The 17,086-nt window shown below is 47.8% G+C and overlaps 1 protein-coding gene across 1 annotated transcript; it reads right to left on the bottom strand.

Annotated features, from left to right (window-relative positions):
* Positions 1 to 4,094: 4,094 nt before the first annotated feature.
* On the bottom strand, positions 4,095 to 16,622 carry LOC146356155 (uncharacterized). The gene is made up of 5 exons (XM_084830028.1): positions 16,123 to 16,622; positions 15,810 to 15,930; positions 14,924 to 15,009; positions 14,608 to 14,728; positions 4,095 to 5,335 (listed from the first exon to the last, which is right to left on the bottom strand). Exons 1-5 carry the CDS (start codon positions 16,534 to 16,536, stop codon positions 4,095 to 4,097), a joined length of 1,983 nt encoding a protein of 660 aa, XP_084686154.1. The 5' UTR covers positions 16,537 to 16,622.
* Positions 16,623 to 17,086: the final 464 nt, after the last annotated feature.

The following is a 17,086-nucleotide window of genomic DNA, read 5'->3' as shown; positions in this document are numbered from 1 at the left end:
TGAAGGCTGGAGCATCCCAACTGGTCAAATTCCATTCGCTCAGCTAATTCCTCCAAAACCAGTTTGTGCATCCGAATACTTGTAATCCTCAATAAATGGGCCCTGGTGGTGGTATCCTCTCCAGCAGTGTCTGTAGTTCTCTTTGGGTGGATGTCATCTTCTTAGCCACAGATGCTGGCAGGGTCCTAACAGAAGCAGATGAGATTAAGAAGAGGTGGAAAGAATACACAGAAGAACTATACAGGAAAGATCTGAATGTCCCTGATAGCCATGATAGTGCGGTCATTGGACTTGAGCCGGACATCCTCGAGGATGAAGTCAAGTGGGCCTTAGGAAGCATTACTAACAACAAAGCTAGTGGAGATGACAGTATTCCAGCTGAGCTATTTAACATCCTAAAAGATGATGCTGTTAACGTGCTGCACTCAATATGCCAACGCATCTGGAACACTCAACAGTGGCCACAAGACTGGAAAAGGTCAGTTTACATTCCAATTCCAAAGAAGGGCAATGCCAAAGAGTGTTCAAACTACCACACAATTGCGCTCATTTCACATGCCAGCAAGGTGATGCTCAAAATCCTACAAGCTAGGCTTCAGCAGTATGTGAACCAAGAACTACCGGAAGTACAAGCTGGGTTTCGAAGAGGCAGAGGAACTAGAGATCAAATCGCCAACATTCGCTGGATCATGGAGAAAGCAAGAGAATTCCAGAAAAACGTCTATTTCTGCTTCATTGACTACGCTAAAGCCTTTGATTGTGTGGATCACAACAAACTGTGGCAAATCCTTAAAGAGATGGGAGTACCAGACCACCTTACCTGTCTCCTGAGAAACCTGTACGAGGGTCAAGAAGCAACAGTAAGAACCGGACAGGGAACAACCGATTGGTTCAAAATTGGGAAAGGAGTACGACAAGGCTGTATATTGTCGCCCTGCTTATTTAACTTATATGCAGAGTATATCATGAGAAACGCCGGGTTGGATGAATCACAGGTCGGAATTAAGATTGCCGGGAGAATTATCAACAACTTCAGATACGCAGACGATACCACCCTAATGGCAGAAAGCGAAGAGGATCTAAAGAGCCTCTTGTTAAAGGTGAAAGAGGAGAGTGCAAAAGCTGGTTTGAAACTCAACATTAACAAAACTAAGATCATGACATCCGGCCCATCCCTTCCTGGCATATAGAAGGGAAAGAAATGGAAGCAGTGACAGATTTTATTTTCTTGGGCTCCAAGATCACCGCAGACGTTGACTGTAGCCATGAAAATAAAAGACGCGTGCTCCTTGGGAGGAAAGCTATGGCAAACCTAGACAGCATAGTAAGAAGCAGGGACATCCCCCTGCCGACAAAGGTCCGTATCATCAAAGCTATGGTTTTCCCAGTAGCAACGTATGGCTGTGAGAGCTGGACTATACGGAAGGCTGAGCGCCGAAGAATTGATGCTTTCGAACTGTGGTGCTGGAGAAGACTCTTACGAGTCCCCTGGACTGCAAGGAGGTCAAATCAGTCCATCCTAAAGGAAATCAACCCTGAGTGCTCATTGGAAGGACAGATACTGAAGCTGAAGCTCAAATATGTTGGCCACCTAATGCGAAGAGAAAACTCTCTGGAAAAGACCCTGATGCTGGGAAAGACTGAAGGCAAAAGGAGAAGGGGACAGGAGGGGATGAGATGGGTAGATAGCATCACCGATGCAATGAATATGGACTTGAGCATGCTCCGGGAGAGAGCACAGGACAGGAAGGCCTGGCGTGCTGTGGTCCATGGGGTCACGAAGAGTCGGACACGACTGAACAACTGAACAACAACACAGATTCCTTATAAGCGGGTGTGTGGGTCTCGATATAATGTGTGCGAATTTGTACACAGCTCTAAGTAGAGCACATGATGTAACACCACACTCAACCACTGAGGGTGGGTGAACTTGTGGTGTAAACCCAGCCCATGCCACACTGAGGCCACCTGAGCCTCAAATGACAAAGATGGCTCCAGGAGAAACCCAAGGATATGAACCTGTTCTTTCAGGGGGACTGCAACCTCACCCGAAACAGAAAGAACAGCCTTCATCTGGTCAGAACCACCCACTAACACCATCTCAGTCTTTTCTGGATGGAGCTTCAGTTCATTAGCCCTCATCCAGTCCATTCTCGCAGTCAGGCACTGATATAGCACATCCACAGCCCCACCTGACGAAGACGAAAAGGACAAGCGGAGTTGCACGTCATCAGTATACTGATGGCAGCGCACTCCAAAACTCCGATCACCCCACTCAACTGTTTCATGTGGATGTACAGCAGCTTTATACATGGCACACTGGCTGCCTATTCCACTATTAGATTATGGATCATGAGGGAGATCTTATTATGCACCAATCTGGCATTTAAAAGCAGCATTCGGAGACCCCAGGGCAGAGAGGACAACACCAACCCTGCGGGAGTGGGGAGGACTGGAAGACAGCAGTGTCTGGGCTGCGGTCCCCTTACCTGGCTAGCTGAACTCCCAACACCAGATCTCCCTCTACCCATCACGCTGATTGCCCCTACCCGCCCCGTCTCCCCACTTGGCCCCATATCCTCTATCCCAGGCACAGAATCAGGCCCTAAGAGGCAACCAACCTCCCACCAAAGACACTAAACCAAACTGGCCAAGGTGTTACGCTTGGCCCTTGTGCCCCCCAAAGCAGCTCCCCACAAAGGGACGACCACCTTTGGCCTCATCCCCTTTGGGGTTGTCCCAGGGTGTTGCTCCCCACAGGCTCCAGAAACACGTTCAGAAACTGAAGGCCACACATAAGAGTGAGCACAGGTTGAGGGGTCTAGATTTGCTTTTTTCCAGGTTGGGCCCAACCACCACCTCTTCAAGGGCAGTCAGCTCTATTACCTCCCTCAAAGAAAGATGGATTTCTTCTGAGATCCAGACACCCAGCCCTGTCCTGGTAGTCTTTAAACACCATGAAGGGCAAGGACCTAGGATACAGGCCAGAGGTCTCAGTCCTCCAAGATATTTCTCCATATTCTCAGGTTGCAGAAACTGAAAAGTATCCATAACAATTAAGACCAAATAGTGTCCGAGCTGCATCTGTTTCCATCTCTGTTTACCTGAAACCATCACTTCTTGCTAATGTGAATACCGACTGGAGTCTTCCCCTGCTCATCCGCATATAACCAAAAGTCGATTCCCAACAGCAAGGGGAAGACTTGCTATGTGCTACCTCCAGTAACAGAGGCAGTATGCCCATGTAGACCAGTTGCTAGGGAACATGGGCGAGAGGGTGCTGTTGCACTCATGTCCTGCTTGCAGGTTCCTGGTCGACAGCTGGTTGCCACTGTATGAACAGAATGCTGGACTAGATGCACCCTTGGTCTGATCCAGCAGGGCTCTTCTGATGTTCTTAGGACTTGGAGTAGCCCAAAGGTACACACAAGTACAATAAAATCTCCAGAAAAAAGAAAACCCAAAACAGACTCATCATAACTCAATGACGTGAACTGTTGAGTGAGAGAAAAAAACCCTGAAAACTGGCCAGGAGGGGGAAACAGACACATAGAGACACATAAAGATCACCTCCAACCATTGTCTGGATAGGTGAGAAGCTGTTTTCACAGCAAGAAGCTATTTTTAAATGTCTCCAGGGTCGGAGGTGAGAGCGACTCACAGAAAAAAATGGAGAAATCCAAGATTTTAACGTAGCTGAGATTGGACAACTCTGTGTGCACACCTCCCCCAGCCCCCAAAGAAAGAAACCTGATAGATAACAGCACAGAGAAGGATTCCTGCTCCTTTTAAATTCCTTCTCCTCTGAGTGCATTATTTGATAGGACTTGAAGTGTCTTTTTAAACTGACACTCTTTCCACACTGCCCCCGTGTGAGTTACTCGATGACGAGTTGTGTCTTCTGAGTGAAGCTCTTTCCACACTCCTGGCATTGAAAGGGTTTCTCCCCTGTGTGCATTTTTTGTGTGTCCTAAAACTTGATCTAGAAGTGAATTTTTTCCTACACTCCAAGCATATAAATGGCATCTCCCGTGTGAGTTGCTTGGTGATAAGTGAGGAGTCTCTTCTGAGCGAAGCTCTTTCCACACAGGCATTTATATGGTTTTTCCCCCGTGTGTTTTTTTTGTGTGTTGCCTAAGGCTTGACCTGTAAGTGAACTTTTTCCCACACTCCAAGCATGTAAATGGCTTCTCCCCTGTGTGGATTCTCTGATGCTCTGCGAGGCTTCTCTTTTCACTGAAGCTCTTTCCACACTCCAAGCATTTAAATGGTTTCTCCCCTGTGTGGTTTTGTGTGTGTATCTTAAGGCTTGAACTATAAGTGAATTTTTTCCCACACTCCAAGCATGTAAATGGCTTCTCCCCTGTGTGGATTCTCCGATGCTCTGTGAGGCTTCTCTTTTCACTGAAGCTCTTTCCACACTCCAAGCATTTAAATGGTTTCTCCCCTGTATGTTTTTTTGTGTGTGACCTAAGGCTTGAACTATAAGTGAATTTTTTCCCACACTCCAAGCATATAAATGGCTTCTCCCCTGTGTGGATTCTCTGATGCTTCGTGAGGCTTCTCTTTTCACTGAAGCTCTTTCCACACTCCAGGCATTTAAATGGTTTCTCCCCTTTGTGGTTTTGTGTGTGTAACTTAAGGCTTGAACTATAAGTGAATTTTTTCCCACACTCCAGGCATGTAAATGGCTTCTCCCCTGTGTGGTTTTTTATGTGTAACTTAAAGCTTGATCTATAAGTGAATTTTTTCCCACACAGTAAGCATGTAAATGGCTTCTCCCTTGTGTGAGTTACCTGATGAGAAGTGAGACGTGTCTTCTGACTGAAGCTCTTTCCACACTCCAGGCACTGAAAGGGTTTCTCCCCTGCGTGGATTCTCTCGTGTGTCCTTAGGTTTGAATCATAAGTGAATTTTTTCCCACACTCCAAGCATGTAAATGGCTTCTCCCCCGTGTGGGTTCTCTGATGCTCCAAGAGGTTTCTCTTTGCACTGAAGCTATTTCCACACTCCAGGCACTGAAATGGTTTCTCCCCTGTGTGGGTTCTTTCATGTCTCATAAGACGTGAGTTCCACCTGAAGCTCTTTCCACACTCCAAGCATTGAAATGGTTTCTGTCCTGTGTGGATATTTTGATGGGGCACGAGGGCTGTATTTTCAGTGAAGCTCTTTCCACACGGTTTCTCCTCTGTGTGAGTTGCTTGATGAGAAGTGAGGTGTATCTTCTGAGTGAAGCTCTTTCCACACTCCAAGCACTGAAACAGTTTACATCCAGCCCTTTCGAACAACAACTTGCATGGTTCTCCTTCATTCTCACTCTCCTGCCCATCACATTCTAGAAGGAAGAGGAACAATTGGTGAAAGTGAAAGCAGAAGTGAAAAACAGAGCTTGAAATCAAAGAACTATCAGTTAACTGTCCTGTAGCAGCAGCTATTCCATTAGATGCATTTCTACAAGAGGCTTTTATTGTGTGCTTGTGATTATTCACTCTTGGTAGTTTGCAGGTCTTTTACATGACATCATCATCTCCCAGGGCCTCTCCCTCTCTTTGCAACCATTACTGTCTTTTTTTTTCCTAACAAGGAAAGTCTGGTATTTTCCCTGAATCCTGCCACTGAATTTATTTATTTATTTATTTATTTATTTTTATTTCTATACCGCCCAATAGCCGAAGCTCTCTGGGCGGTTCACAAAAACTAAAACCAAACAACACACAATAAAACAATTTAAAATATATAGAACATTAAAACCACAATATAACAATACAACCACAATAAAACCTAGCAGCAGTACAGGAGTTTAAAATACAGATTTAAAACAGTAAAGATAAAAATTTAGAAAGCTAAAATGCCTGGGAAAATAAAAAGGTCTTCACCTGGCGCCGAAAGGAGTACAATGTAGGCGCCAGGCGAACCTCACTAGGGAGCTCATTCCAGAGCCGGGGTGCCACAACAGAAAAAGCCCTCCTCCTAGTAGCCACCCGCCTCACTTCCTTTGGCAGGGGCTCACGGAGAAGGGCCGCTGATGATGATCTTAAGGTCCGGGCAGGCACATATGGGAGGAGGCGATCCTTCAGGTAACCTGGCCCCAAGCCGTTAAGGGCTTTGAATGTTAACACCAGCACTTTGAATCGGGCCCGGAAATGGACTGGCAGCCAGTGCAGCTGGAAAAGTACTGGCGTAATATGCACACTGAAGCCTTGTGTCCGTGCACAATTCCACAATACCACATCACCATCTAGTGGTTGAAACTAGATGGACACATAGATGGACACAATGAAACATATAGAAAGGCAAAGAAAGAAACCCCCGGAAAAAAGCACGTGTAAATGCCCTAGGTTATAGGAGAGGGAGAGATGGGACAGTAACGCGTCTCCGTGGGCTCTGATGAGACATCACCTCCATCCAGTCCCTCAGCTGTTGCCTTTCAAGCTGATCATTGTAGGAACATCGGACTTTTAAGAGCTGGTATCTTAAGGTTTCGTTTTCTTCCCTCACCCTCCCTTTTCCCTGTGTCATATCTTTTGGAGTAGAAGCCTGCAGGCTGGGAATGCATTGTTTGTTATGAATTGCATGCAAACCACCCTGGGAGCCTTTTTGGCTGCAGAGCAGGGCAAAAATGCTTGAATAATACATGAAATAAAATGAAAATAAATAACTTCAGTTGTGAGTGACTGAATGGAAACGAAAGGTATCAAACGGATTAAGCTGGGCGGCAGTAACTGAGAACCAGTATTGCGCTGAGTGCTGGAGAGATTGAGGTCCAACTGCCACCTATGATGGTTATCGGGGAGCCTTAGACCAGGCAGCAACTGGGTTCACACAACACGCTAACCCAGTGTGGGTTGGTGTTGAACTGTACATTGTTTGTTAAGAACATAGAGCCGTGCTGGATCAGACCAAAGGTCCACCTAGTCCAGAATTCTGTTCACACAGTGGCCAACCAACTGCCCATGGGAAACCCACAAGCAGGACATACGACTGCAGTAGCGCCCTCCCACCCATGTTCCCCAGCAACTGGTGTACATAGGCTCACTGCCTCTGGTACTGGAGCTAGCACATAGCCATCAGGACCAGTAGCCATTGATAGCCTTCTCCTCCATGAATTTGTCTAATGCCCCTTTGAAGCCACCGAAATTGGTGGCCATCACCAATTCCTGAGGAAGCAAATTCCACAGTTTAACTCTGTGCTGTGTGAGGAAGTCCTTCTTTTATCTGTCCTGAATGTCCCCCCCTTCAGCTTCATGGGATGACCCTTGTGGGTTTTAGTATTATGATAGAGAATAACATCTCTGGGTGATCACACCATAGAATTAAATAAGGGCAGTATGATATTGGCAGTTTTATTCTAATTTCCTTTTCAAATTATGCCTAACATGGGAGTTTGCCTTTTTTACAGTGGCCGCACAGTAGGTTGACATTTTCATCAAGCTGTCCACCACAACCCCAAGATCTCATTTATTTATTTATTTATTTATTATTTGCCCATCTGGCTGGTCACTTTCTTGGTCAGTCATGGCTAGCTCAGATCCCATCAGGTTATACTTGAAGTTTGGATTTTTTGCCCCTCGTGCATCACTTGCTTACCACATTTGCCATTTGGAAGCCCATTCTCCCAGTTTGGAGAGATCCTTTTGGAGTTCGTCAAAATCCCTTTTTGTTTTAAGCACCCTAAATAATTTGGTGTTATTGGCAAACCTGGCCACTTCACTGCTCACTCCTAATTCCAGATTTTTTTATGAACAGGCTGAAAATAATTGGTCCTAATACAGATCCTTGTGGGACCCCACTATTTACTTCCTTCCATTCAGAGAATTTACTATTTATTTCTACGCTCTGCTTTCTGTTCTTTAACTAGTTACTGATCCATAAGAGGACCTGTCCTCTTAATCCATGACTGCTAAATTTGCTCAGGAGTCTTTGGTGAGGGACTTTGTCTACCAGGTCACCCCTGTCTACAAGTTTACTGACACTCTCAAAGAACTCTAAAAGGTTAGTGAGACACGACGTACCTTTGTGGAAGCCGTGTTGATTTCTTTTCAGCAGGACTTGTCCTTCTGTATGATTACTAATTTTATTTTTAATAATGCCTTCAACCAATTTACCCAGCACAGACATGAAGCTAACTGGCCAGTAATTTCCCAGATGCCCCCTGGATCCCTTTTTTAAAATGGGTCTTACATTGGCCATCTTCCAGTCCTCTGGTACAGAGGCTGATCTTAAGGACATGTTGCATGTTTTGGTTAGAAGATCAGCATTTTCATAATTGAGTTCTTTGAGAATTCTAAGATGAATACCATCTGGGCCTGGTGATTTATTTACCATTGTCATCCAACGGTCCAACTGCCTCCCTAGCTGGTTTTCTGCTTCTGATATTAATTCTTTATTGTTGGCCTTGATATTGTTAGCGGTATGCTCTTCAAAATGCTTTTTGGCGTTTCTTATTGTCTGCTTGCATCGCCTTTGTGAAAGCTTGTGCTCCCCTTTGTTTTCCTCACTTGGGCAAGACTTCCGTTTTCTGAAGGAAGCTCTCTTTTCTCTAAGAGCTCCCTTAACACTGCTCTTTAACCATGCCGGCAACCTCCTGGACTTGTGCTACCTTTCCTCACCTGTAGTACACATTTTAGCTGAGCTTCTATTATTGTGGTTTTGAGTAACCGCCAAGCATTTTGAAGGGATTGAACCCTCTTGACTCCCCCTTTCAACTTCCTGGGCGACACCACTTAAGATTAAATCCAGGGTCACCTCCCCTCTGGACAGTTCCATGACCAACTGTTCTAGGGCACGTTTAGGGCCTCAAGAAATTTAACCTCTTTATCATGGTTGGAACATGCATTTATCCAGTCAATGTGGGGGTAATTGAAGTCACCCATTATCACAACACTTCCTTGTTTGGAGGCCTCCCTGATTTTGTTTTCTATCTCAGGGTCACTCTGAGCCTTCTGGTCTGGGGGCCAATAGCACATTCCTAGCACTACGTTAGTTTTGGATCCTGGTATTGTCACCCGCAGCGCTTCCGTGGAAGAGTCTACCCTTTTAAAGTGTTCTAGTCCGCTCGACACGATGCCCTCTTTGACGTACAGGGCAACACCTCCCCCAGTACGCCCTTCCCTGTCCTTCCTGTGGATGACCGTATCCCGCTGGTTCCCTCTGCTCCACCAGGTTTCTGTAATGCCCACTATATCCAGGTTCTCCTTTAAAACCAAGCACTCCAATTCTCCCATGTTGGCTCGGAAGCTTCTAGCATTTGCATAGAAACACCTATACAGGGTGTCCCTCCCCAGATGTCTCTGGCATGTGTATCTTTTGCTGTGGCACTTAGGCCTTTTTGATTGGCTATCATGTTCCACCATATGCTCCTGGCCTATTTCCTCCCCTTCTACATTTGGGCAAACCAAAGCATTTTCATCATCATCCCCTTGGGATGATTTAACCCGAACTGCATGCTTCCCAGCTCCTGTCAGCTGTCCCCCAGGGTTTAGTTTAAAAGCCGCTCTGCCACGTTTATGTTTAGCGCCAGCAGTCTGGTTCCATTTTGGTTGAAGTGGCGTCCGTCCCTCTTGTACAGGCCTGGCTTGTCCCGAATTGTTGGGGGCTTGTTAATCATGTAGTATGGCTTATTTTTCTCGAACGGGCCACTTTGAGAATCTGTGTTTTGTTGCTGGGTTCTTCAGGCTGGTTAACAAGCTACACTACATGGTTAAAAAGCCACCTTGCGGAAAATGTCCTGAGTACAGAAGACACACTAACCCACGGTTCAATTAACCACTCAGGGTTCAACAGCAACCCACACTCAACTACTGAGTGTGGGTTACCATGTTGTAAGAACAGCCCCAATATCTGTAAGCCAATGCTATCTTACAGGGCTTATATTAGTTATTTGCTAAATCTATACTCCGCTTTTCCACGTTAAATGCTCAAGGCAGCTCACTGTTATGTCTAATTGGAATAACCCCATGCACGTGGCTGTGACCTCCTTGGAAGTGGGACCAGACATAACTCTTTGGAAAAAATAAGCATAGAAGTAACAAACTCACAGCTCAGTGGCAGAGCCCATGTTCTGTGTCCGTAAGGGGCCAGGTTTGATCCTAGCAAGTCCACTTAAAGGATCTTGGTAAGAGGGCCTGAAAGCCTCAGGTATGAGACTTTGGAGAGGTGCTGCCAATCTGAGCAGTCATTGGTGGCATCAGTGGACCAATGGCAACATCAGATCTCAGTGCTTTTGTAAAGTGGCACTAGTTGATACCGAAATACCTGATTTATTTATTTTATTTTATTTATTTTTATTCATTTCATTTCTATACCGCCCAATAGCCGAAGCTCTCTGAGCGGTTCACAAAAATTAAAACCAAACACACAATAAAACAATTTAAAATATATAGAACATTAAAACCACAATATAACAATACAACCACAATAAAACCTAGCAGCAGTGCAGGAGTTTAAAATACAGATTTAAAACAGCAAAGCTAAAAGTTTAGAAAGCTAAAATGCTAAAATGCTTGGGAAAATAAAAAGGTCTTCACCTGGTGCCGGAAGGAATACAAAGTAGGTGCCAGGCGAACCTCTCCAGGGAGCTCATTCCACAGCCGGGGTGCCACAGCAGAAAAGGCCCTCCTTCTAGTAGCCTCACTTCCTTTGGCAGGGGCTCACGGAGAAGGGCCGCTGACGATAATCTTAAGGTCTGGGCAGGCACATATGGGAGGAGGCGATCCTTCAGATAACCTGGCCCCAAGCCGTTGAGGGCTTTAAATGTTAATACCAGCACTTTAAATCGGGCCTGGAAAAGCACTGGCATAATATGAGCTCGCAGGCCAGTCCCTGTTAACAATCTTGCTGCCCTATTTTGGACCAGCTGAAGTTTCCGGACCGTTTTCAAAGGCAGCCTCACGTATAACGCATTGCAGTAATCCAGACGAGAAGTTATCAGACCATGGATAACTGTAGCTAGGCTATCTCTGTCCAGATAAGGGCGTAGTTGGTATACCAGCCTAAGCTGATAAAAAGTGCTCCGTGCCACTGAGTTCACCTGTGCCTCAAGTGACAGTTCTGGATCCAAGAGCACCCCAAACTACGAACATGATCCTTTAGGGGGAGTGCAACCCCTTCCAGAACAGGTTGAATATCACCTAGCCGGGCAGACGAACCACCCACTAACAGTACCTCCGTCTTGTCTGGATTGAGTTTCAGTTTATTGGCCCTCATCCAGTCCAGTACCGTGCCCAGGCCCTGATTCAGAACAGCCACTGCCTCACCTGGTTTTGATGAGAAAGAGAGGTAGAGCTGGGTGTCATCTGCATATTGATGGCACCTCAGCCCACACCTCCAGATAACCTCCCCCAGCGGTTTCATGTAGATGTTAAACAGCATGGGGGATAAAATAGAGCCCTGTGGAACCCCATGGCACAATTGCCATGGTACAGAGCAATAATCCCCCAGCACCACCTTCTGGAGTCGGCCATCGAAGTAGGAGCAGAACCACTGTAGCGCAGTGCCTCCAACTCCCAACCCAGTCAACCTATCCAGAAGGATACCATGGTCGATGGTATCGAAAGCTGCTGAGAGATCCAGAATAATCAACAGGGTCACACTCCCCCTGACCCTCTCCCGGCAGAGGTCATCCCACAGGGCGACCAAGGCAGTTTCCATTCCAAAACCAGGCCTGAAGCTCAATTGAAATGGATCTAGATCATCCGTTTCATTCGAGAGTGCCTGGAGCTGTCCTACAACCACCCGCTCAAGCACCTTGCCCAGGAAGGGGATGTTGGCCACTGGCCTATAATTATTAACATCCTCTGGGTCCAGGTTAGGCTTTTTCAGGAGTGGTCTAATTACTGCCTCTTTTAAAGCAGCAGGCACCACTCCCTCTCTCAAGGAGGAATTTACAACCTCCTGGACCCAGCCAGACATCCCCTCCTTGTTTGATTTAATAAGCCATGAAGGGCAAGGGCCAAGCACACAAGTGGTCGATCGGACTTGGCCAAGCACCTTGTCCGCATCCTCAGGCCTCAGTAACTGAAACTCATCCAATAAAACTGGATCAGACGGTGCTCTGAACGCCTCTACCAATGGAACTGCATTAATCATGGTGTCCAATTCATGACGAATCTGAGCGACTTTATCTTCAAAGTGCCGTGCAAACACGTCACAGTGTGCCACCGAGGGTTCCACCGTCTCTCTCCCTGGCCCAGAATGTAACAGGCCGCGAACCACTCGGAAAATCTCCGCTGGACAACGCTGAGAAGACGCAATGCTGGTGGAAAAGAACTACCTCTTTGCCACCCTCACCGCCACAGAGTAGGCTCGATAGTGGGCTCTTACCTGTGTTCGGTCAGACTCAGCACGAGTTTTCCTCCACCTGCGTTCTAGCCGTCTCCCCTCTTGCTTCATTGCCCTCAGCTCAGGTGTATACCAAGGAGCTGGCCGGGCTCTGCTCAGAGGGAGAGGGCGCTTGGGCGCGATCGTGTCAACCACCCAAATCATCTCTGCATTCCACAGAGCGAGCTGGGCTTTAGCAGGAGCACCAGCCATACCAGCAGGAGAATCCCCCAGAGCCCTCTGGAATCCAGCAGAATCCATTAATCTCCGGGGGCGGACCATTTTAATAGGTCCCCCACCCTTGCAGAGGGGGAAGGCTGCCAGGAGTCTAAACCTCAGCAGGAAGTGATCTGTCCATGACAAAGGGACAGATGTTAATTCCTCCACTTTCAGATCACCATCCCCCTGCCCAGTCGAGAAAACCAGATCAAGCGTGTGTCCTTTTATATGCGTTGGGCCGATGACATGTTGGGACAGCCCCATGGTTGTCATGGCGGCCATGAAGTCCTGAGCCGCCCCGGATACAGCGGCCTCGGCATGGAAGTTGAGATCCCCCAGGACCATCATCCTAGGGGTCCTCAACACCAAGTCCGAGACCACCTCTGTCAGCTCTGGCAGGGAATCTGATGGGCAGCGGGATGGGCGGTACACCCACAGAATCCCTAATCTGTCCCGGGTACTCAACACAAGGTACAAACACTCAAGATCTGCACTCGAATGAGCAGGAAGCCTATAGACCATGGCAACCCCCCCTCCCCGACCCTCAAGTCGGTGTTGGTGCTGCACCGCGTACCCAGGAGGCCAGAGCTGGGAGAGAGTGATGGAGCATGTCTTCCAGTATGAGCCTACCACACATGATGATTGTCATCTCAGGCCCTCCTCCAGGTACCTCCTCGAAGGGCGGTTCAGAGGATGGCCACAAGGGAGAGAGCCTATTTGGTGGTGGCCCCAATTGTGGAATGCTCTCCTCAGTGAGGTCTGACTGGTGCCAACATTGTGATCCTTTCAGCGACCGGTTAAGACTTTCCTCTACTCCCAGGCGTTTGACAGCCTATGACGAGGTTTTGGCTGGTCCTGGGATTTCTATGGTTGATTGTTTTTAATTGTTCTGTATGTCAGTGGTTTTTATATTATGTTTTATATTGTATTTTTAAGTTTTAAATCCTTTGTACACCTCCCAGAGAGCCTTGACTAGTGGGTGGTATGGAAATGTCATAAATAATTAAACAATAGCACTGCACAGACTTTACCCTCTGGAAGAGCTTATAATGGGGAACTGAATGACAAACCCTTCCACCGTGCATCAGATTGACACCCTGCATTTTGAAGATCCAGGGCCGAATGCCACTTCAACAAACATTTACAGAACAAGCCAGTATGTTGTGGTGGTGAGTGTTGGACTAGGACTGTGAATGAACCTCACCTACCTCACAGGGCTGTTATGAGGATTAAATGGAGAGCAGGATCATGCATGCTGCTTTGGGCTCCTTAGAGGAAAGGTAGGATATACACATAAGCAATAAAGAAATAAATCTGAACTTATGCCTCTCCCTCTTCACTCCACACTTGGTGGTTGAATAGGGTATGACTGTGCATTGTCGTTGAACTGTGGGGTATTGTGTGGTCTGAACCTAGCCACTCGAACAAACCATGTTTTGTTAACCACGAACAACCCACCGTTCACAACCCAACAACAAACAAAGGGTTCTCTTCATGGGTTGTTCACCATTAACGAACCATGGTTTGTTAGCACTGCTGGGTTCAGACAACACGATAACGCACGTTTCAACAACCGAAAGTTCAATGACAACCCACAATCAACCCTTGAGTGGAGGTAATCATGCTGTCTGCACCCAGCCACTGTGTCTGTGAACATCAGCCGCTTCCAAGCAGAACTGGAGGGGGCTAATGGTGCCACACCTTGTTTCTGGGCATCTTGGAGGCATCTGACTGGCTCCTGTCAGAAGCAACATGTTGGCCATGTCCAACAGAGCATTTCTTATGTTCCTAAGTCTGCGAATGAGGCTGGAGCCTTGGGGCATCCAGTCCACTTCCACCACATGCCACCCCTGACACCCAACCCTGACATCATCTACTGAGGCTTTGACAAAGGCCCACCAAGCAAGGGTGGCTTCAGTAGAGACCTCAGCAGGAACCCCAGAAACCACCGAGGCAGGAAGAGAAGAACGCTGGCTTCTAAAATGGAGCAGGAGTGCGGAAAGAGGCTGCAATGTTTTTTTTATCCCTTGTAACTTGATTGTATCAACCCAGAGAATGGGGGAGACTTACCCACAGAGGCCACGATCCCCAAATTCTCCTCCATGACTTCCCTGTGCAGGGCTCTTTGATCCTGAGCCAGCAGGGCCCATTCCTCCTCAGTGAAATGGACAACCACCTCCTCAAAGGTCACCTGGGAGAAGAAACATCATTGGTGAGCATAATCAGGAACGACAATTATGTAGCCAGGGATAAACCTTCACAGCTTCCTTTGTGGGCAACTCCGATGGGAGTGGAAAAGGGAAAGGGACAGATCCTTTTGAGCCAGGAGATGTGCAGGGGAAAGAGGCACCCAGGCTGCGAACTCCCCTGTGAACATTCCCCTTACCTGGTCTAGTCGTGCAGGAGCAGTTCCAGGCCCACCATGACGAAGAGATGAGCTACTAGATTTTGTCCCCATCCCCAGTCCATCTCCTGTGAGGGACACAAAAGATAAAGGCAGGATTCATTTACTGTCAACTCTATTTCCCATTCAAGTCTGCCTGTACTTTATGTAGCCACAACCACAACATCTGCACACAAGAGGGAGGGTCAATAGACTTGGGGTAACACTGAGACTTGCAGGTGTACAAAAAAATCTTAAGAAAAAGACCCTAAGGGGGCCCACACCCATCAAAATGGCTGAACCAGGACTCACTGGCCTTGGAATGTTATCTCACTCGGGGGGGGAAAATGAGAACCAGGTGGGAGGGAGAATGGGATGGAGTATGTGGAGGTGGGAGAGGAGGAGGGCAGAGGAAGAGAGACAAAGATATACAAAGGGGCAGAGACCACTGCCCAGCTAGGTCATTTCCTAGTTCACACTGTGAATCTGAATTGTTCGCAAAGACAGAAGTGAGAGCTGCCTCTGTATATCAACGGTGACATCCCAGATATTAGTGAAGCTGAGATTTGGACAGCCATGTGTCCAGCTCAACCTCTGAGGAAAATACAATATGATGAGGAAAAAGAAAACCAAATGGAGCAGGGAAAAATAACCCAAAGCAACCTCTGAGGAATTGGGATGTTCTGTGGATTGGGGTTGGGGGTAGGGTTGGGGGTAGGTCTCCCAAGACTGACTCTTGGGAGAAAAAAAATAAGAAAACTTGGGTATGGGAATGGAACCCCAAATAGAAACACTCTACACTGCACTGTTTTGTTGCAGGGGTCCACTTCATTACCCTTATAGCCCGTGTTTAACCAAGATTGGATCCCAAGTGCCCCTGAATCCTCACCCAGTGAGGTGTCACCTCCATCACCCCCCAGCATGGTCCGTCTGAACAGCGGTTTCTGTCTGGCGTCCGTTGGAGCCTTCTTTGCCTCAAGGAAGTCAGTGGCCTCTCCTGCAAAGGATTCCTGAACCAGGCAGGACAGTGACGTTTGAAAAGAGAGAGTGGGATTAGAAAAGGAACGATGCAGGACAAGTCCTCGGTGCAAGATGGACCATCCTGGATGAATCTCAGAAAAAGTGAGCAAGTGATGGGGACTCCTATGACATCCTCGCCAAATTTCTCAGCCCTTTGACACTCCCAGATAAAATGGTCTCACCTGCTGCTCTGCCTGCTTCTTGTCCTCTGCCTGGCTCAGGAGGAAACCTTCTGCCAGGGCCACGGCCTGGGAACTGGTCTCTGGCCCACTTTCCCTCACCCAGCTCTCCATCTCCAGGGGTAGGACAGTCAAGAATTTCTCCAGGATCAACAGGTCCAGGATCTGAGCGTTGGTATGTTGCTCTGGCTTCAGCCACTGGCAGCAGAGATGGTGGAGTCGGCTGCAAAGCTCGCGGGGCCCCAAGGCCTCCCGGTAGTGGAACTGCCTGAAGCGCTGGTGCTGTACATCGGGGCTGAGGGTGTCTTCACCCAGGATCCTCTGTGCGGCACTTTCCCAGAACTCCTCACCACTCTCACTCTTGATGGTATCGGAGCCTTTTCCTGCTCCTGGGCCAGCTGAGTCTTGCTTTTCCATCCTTGATCTGGGCTCTGGGACAACCAACAGTGATGATCTCCGGGCCCTTCAGCCAGTTTCTTTCTTAGGGCTGCCTGAATCGGCTCTGCTGTTGACTTCTGCAATGCAAACACCTTGTTCTGTGAGTGAACGATTACACTCCTAGAGCAGGAAGGAAGAGACCTGACAAAGAAAAAGCAACTGGGGTTCTGATAGCGACCAGACCTTCTCCTTTGAGGAAAGGATACGATTGCCAAGACTCCAGCGGAAACTAGAGAGCAGGGCGAGATGGAAGGCTCCTTCACCAGAGTCTAAAGCCTGCAGTCCAAAGCCTGCATCTGTTTAGAACCAAAGTGCGAGCACAGCATCCCTGCCCGCTGGCCCCCCTCCGACAAGTCCCCCCTCCGCCCACACTCTTTTCCTGCCGTCCCTTCATCCCCCCTTCCCACAGTCGCTGCTTCCCTTGCGTCTGCTTTCCTCCACACCCGCCTCCCCCCAGCCGAATCCCTTTTCTACTATGCATATGTAAACCATCTTAAAACCAGTTTTAATCCATACAAAGATGGCATCC

This window comes from Heloderma suspectum, chromosome 2, assembly GCF_057233095.1.
Source record: "Heloderma suspectum isolate Gila_16-S chromosome 2, 16-S_ref, whole genome shotgun sequence".
Lineage (NCBI taxonomy): Eukaryota > Metazoa > Chordata > Lepidosauria > Squamata > Helodermatidae > Heloderma > Heloderma suspectum.
Note: the sequence above shows the minus strand (reverse complement) of the source record. Positions and strands in the feature narration are given on the sequence as shown.

Bases quoted from the DNA above. Each gene is read 5' to 3' on its own strand.
- LOC146356155 (XM_084830028.1), bottom strand. From the start codon at position 16,536: ATGGAAAAGCAAGACTCAGCTGGCCCAGGAGCAGGAAAAGGCTCCGAT. The intron at 15,931-16,122 runs GTGAGACCATTT...TGCCTGGTTCAG, and splicing joins AGAAGCAGGCAGAGCAGCAG to GAATCCTTTGCAGGAGAGGC. The intron at 15,010-15,809 runs GTGAGGATTCAG...TGTCCCTCACAG, and splicing joins TGGAGGTGACACCTCACTGG to GAGATGGACTGGGGATGGGG.